The following is a 4389-nucleotide window of genomic DNA, read 5'->3' as shown; positions in this document are numbered from 1 at the left end:
TCGGCACGTGGCTTAGCTTTCATCCACGGTTCGTGTAAAAACATGAAGCTTACACACGGTGATATCAAATCCACCAATGTCCTACTCGACAGATCAGGCAATGCTCGTGTTTCTGATTTCGGGCTATCTATGTTCGCCCCATCGCAAACCATTGCTAAATCCAACGGCTACCGTGCACCGGAGCTGATGGATGGCCGAAAACACACTCAGAAGTCCGATGTTTACTCATTTGGAGTGCTTCTTTTGGAGATTCTCACCGGAAAATGTCCTAATATGGTTGAAACTTGTCACTCTGGCGGTGCGGGTGGGGCGGTGGATTTACCGAGATGGGTCCAATCGGTTGTGAGAGAGGAGTGGACGGCTGAAGTGTTTGATTTGGAGCTGATGAGGTATAAGGATATAGAGGAAGAGATGGTGGGGTTGTTGCAGATTGCTATGGCATGCACCGCGGTTGCGGCTGATCACCGTCCAAAGATGAGTCATGTTGTGAAGTTGATAGAGGATATACGTGGTGGTGGCTCTGAGGCCTCGCCGGGAAACGATGGGATCAATTCTGCGGTGGACTCGCCATGCTTGTCCGAGGACACGTGCGGTGGGACTACTAGTCAGTAGTAAGATTTGTTTACTACAAAAAATGTAAATCACGTGCCTAGAATCTCAACTTTTGTCATTCTTCTAGAGTCGTAGGCTTTGGTTTTTGTTTGTTTCGTTTTTGTTTGTAATGAGATAATTATGTGAGTCTCTCTAGTGTTTTTGAATTAGGGGTAAATTAAATTTCAATGCTATTCTGATAGTCCCGTTTCAAACGCTCTCACAAAGACCCTATGATGCTCAAAGACCCTATATCGCTCAAACTATAATGTTTTCGCTTATTCTCAAGGATTTCTAGGAGTCGTGATCGTGTTAATACATCCGAGACTATCCAAAACCTCCATATATCGGTTATTTGGAACAGTATCCAAAACCTCTCTTTTTGAGTTGAATTAAAAAAAAAGATCTTTATAGAATTTTATATTTAAACGTTTTGAGAATTTTCTTTTGCTGTATATGTTACACATAACTAAAAAAGAGCAAAAAAAATAATATTAATCTACAAAGCTACTCGCTAATCGTTTCATAATTTGATCTGTAAAAAAAATTATTCAAGTAAAACGTTTCACTATATATTTCCACTATTCTATCTTTCAACTATCATCGACACCAATCATCACCCTAGTCTAGGTAAGGATGTGCTTACTCTAGAAAGCCGGGGCCTGAATGAAAGGGAACGCCCACTAGAGATGCCTTAAAGTCCGGTCCATTATTCTAACTAATTTCTCCGGACGATAGAAACTAGGAGTGACTTTATAGAGTTATGTGGCAAGCATGTGCGCATGTTATTGCGTAGTATCAGTATGTAACATTGTCGCCTTCTATATAGCATCCATAGTAATAGAGTTACACAATAGTCAACTAAATAAAAATAAAATATCTACCATATGTAGTCGTTGAAGCTTGTTTTTATCGGCTGATTTTACGGAATTAATTAAAAAGAAAAGTTAAATGGAATGTGTATAGTGTAGATGAATATCACCCAAAATAAAAATACTCCTCATTTACGAATAATCAAAAGATTACAGAATATTAAGATGAAAAATAAAAAATGTGAAAAGAATAATAATCAGAAATATAAAACAGTACGTGAGAGCCTGAGCAACCGGTCTAGAGCAGTAGGCAAGAACTTGCGAGCAAATAAGTAACAAATATTCGTCACTTTTCCATTGTAGAGACACTGACCACCACTCCTAAGGGTCTCCATGAACTCCGCAGTTACCTCATGTCTAATAAACCGATTCGGGTGAGGCCCACCTTTCGACCAGTCGACCCACGTGAGAGTCCGTTTCGAGTTGCGTCGGTTCAAGCCCGATTTGATGTTAAGGAGTGTAGGGATGTAGTGCTCGTCGGCGTAGCAACCGTGGTGACAATAACTGTAAAAGAGAGGCCAATAGATTCTGTCCGAGATGATCTCTAGGGCCATGGCACGGTCCATCTCGAACCATTGGGAGCCTTTGCGCCAGTGGTGTAGCTGGACATGTGGCTGCATTAGAGGGCTGTATCGGCCACGTCCAACGCCACCAAGTTGGTCGTAGGACTCAACGTGAGTATGAGTTGAGTTAATGAGGTATGAGTAAACGGTGGTGAAGTTAAAAAGAGGGATGCATGATTCGGAAAGAAGTACGAATCGTTCGTTTGATATGTCTAGTAAAGCATTTGCTAGTAATCTTTGTTCTGCCTCCACCATATTCACATATCCCCAATCCACTCTCTGCGTTATCAAAAAAATAAAAAAAATTAGAAACCCACTTTTAAGCAAATAATATTCAAAACCGAGTATGTAGAATTTTAAACCATATCATGATATAGAGCCAAAACATAACGTTACTCGTTGCAATGATTCTCATAAAAGTACAAATTTTAAATTGATATGATGACGCCATGTTTTGTATTAAGAAATCAAACTTAATTTGACTACAAAAGAAAGATCGGTTACCATTCTTCTTTGACCCGAGTTTTTGGGTATTTGAATGCTTGGATAATTTATTTATACTTTTCATATTAACCATAAAATCGACTAGTGAAATGAATTACATATTTCACTTCTACATCAAATACTCGGCCGACAAAAAAAAAAAGATCAAATACTCGAGTACCATAAAGTTCTAAATATCCGACAAGTGTACATCCCTAAATAAAACTATATTCAAATGACCGTGTGTAAGAATGGACCAAAAGAGTTGCCATCGGTTGAATAGGTTTAAAAAGTCTAAATTGTTAACCAACCCTTCGTAGATATTTCCTTATCAAGAAGTTCCAAAAGGGCAAATTGCCGTCGTCAACAAAAGTCACATAATAAGAGAAGATTGACGAATCTCAATTTGAGAAAGTCAGGGAAATGATTAAGGCTAAATTTGTGCCAACTAAATTTTTAATCAAGCACTAATAAAAGGTATTTGCTTTAAGAGACTAAATTTGTGACATATCTGTTTTTTTTTCTTAGGGGTACATGCGTATGTGCATCAGTACTTGTCGGCAAAACGATATGTTAACGAATGAAAAAACCATGCAATAATTAACCAAAATAAATAAATGAAACCATGCAATTTACTGTATTATAATATATGTTAACACTGGCACCGACGGACCACGAACAATTGCTAAATGAAAGGTATTATAATTTATTTAGCAAAAAGCAAACCGTATTGTGCAAGATAATCCACATTCTCTTGACCCCCTTCACATTTATTATTATGATTTATATTCCTTTTAGTATGAGATATTTGATTGATTATTACTCAACCACACTCAGAGCATGTTTACAACAAGAGCACAAAGTTCTCGAAAATTAGTATATTTTTGGCATTTCTTTAATTTCTGAAATTGTTACTTGTTAGGACAAAAGGTCATTTTGATATATTCGTAGGATTACTAAAGTCACAAAATAATATATTTTTCGTCAATATCGTCTCCAACGTAATTTCACCAAAAAATGAAAATTATAAAGGAAAAACAAATATTGGAGTTTGTAGGAAGCTGACCTTGCTTGGAATGTGGCGGCCATGGAAGACGGAATTTTCGGGATCGGACTGGTTGTAAGAAGGATACGAGTGAACGTAGATGCTAAAAAGACCTTCATGCCCGCGAAAGAACCTCTCCCATAGACGTGCAAGAGGTAAATGACCCTTTGTCATGAACATGAAAGCAACCTTTGGTATTCGAGGAAAAGGGTAACTCTTGATCTTAGGCGCCATTGAAGCTCTCCACAGAAGCTCTTCGTCTTCCATGTCATGCATAAGCTTCTCTGGTGGTTTAATAAAGTTTTCAAGCCCATCGTGCTCAGGCTCATCAGAAGGAGGAGAAGGTGGAGGAGGAGAAGGGGGAGAAGGAGGAGGAGGAAGAGGAAGAGAGGAGACGACGAAGAGCTGAGAGATGCGTTGGATGCTGCGTGAAGACGTAGGAGAGAAGTCTTGTAGAGATGAATGCAGAAGTATGCCAATTATTATGCCACAACAGAGGATAAGGGAATACGAAAGGAGATTGAGGAAGTGATGGTATTGAGCATTGAGAAGCTTTGCTGTTAGAGATGGTGATGAAGATGGCAATGATGAGTTTTGATCCTTTTGGTTCTTCATCGAGAGAGAGAGAGAGAGGCAGAGAGAATTGTGTGCTTTGTGTTGATGTTCCAATAGAGGAGTGAATGGAGAAGGAGAGACAAGTTCTTTGCTTTAAGGGCAAGATATACGATACCGCTTTTACAAGTGGAGACAATTCCATTTATAATTCATTTTGTTGAGTTCTGTCTTTTTTCTTTAGGGTCAAAATATAAAATTTTGGGGTTGAAACCATGGAATT

General features: G+C 38.6%; 2 protein-coding genes across 2 annotated transcripts; one reads left to right on the top strand and one right to left on the bottom strand.

Annotated features, from left to right (window-relative positions):
• On the top strand, window positions 1-793 carry LOC104704739 (probable leucine-rich repeat receptor-like protein kinase At1g68400; the record flags this gene model as incomplete). Its single annotated transcript, XM_010420775.1, has 1 exon — window positions 1-793. A coding segment is annotated over one exon (612 nt), but the record flags the coding sequence as incomplete, so codon positions are not given.
• Window positions 1566-4169, bottom strand: LOC104701464. Its single transcript, XM_010417156.2, has 2 exons — window positions 3576-4169; window positions 1566-2305 (listed from the first exon to the last, which is right to left on the bottom strand). The coding sequence occupies exons 1-2, from the start codon at window positions 4167-4169 to the stop codon at window positions 1661-1663; spliced, it is 1239 nt and encodes a 412-aa protein (XP_010415458.1). The 3' UTR covers window positions 1566-1660.

The sequence above is a fragment of the Camelina sativa genome, chromosome 7, assembly GCF_000633955.1.
Source record: "Camelina sativa cultivar DH55 chromosome 7, Cs, whole genome shotgun sequence".
Taxonomy (NCBI): Eukaryota; Viridiplantae; Streptophyta; class Magnoliopsida; order Brassicales; family Brassicaceae; genus Camelina; species Camelina sativa.
Note: the sequence above shows the minus strand (reverse complement) of the source record. Positions and strands in the feature narration are given on the sequence as shown.

What these genes read in the sequence shown, in the direction of transcription:
- LOC104701464 (XM_010417156.2), bottom strand. Translation starts at nt 4,169, where the DNA reads ATGAAGAACCAAAAGGATCAAAACTCATCATTGCCATCTTCATCACCA. An exon ending in GCCGCCACATTCCAAGCAAG is followed by an intron (nt 2,306 to 3,575) that starts GTCAGCTTCCTA and finishes TTGATAACGCAG; the next exon opens with AGAGTGGATTGGGGATATGT.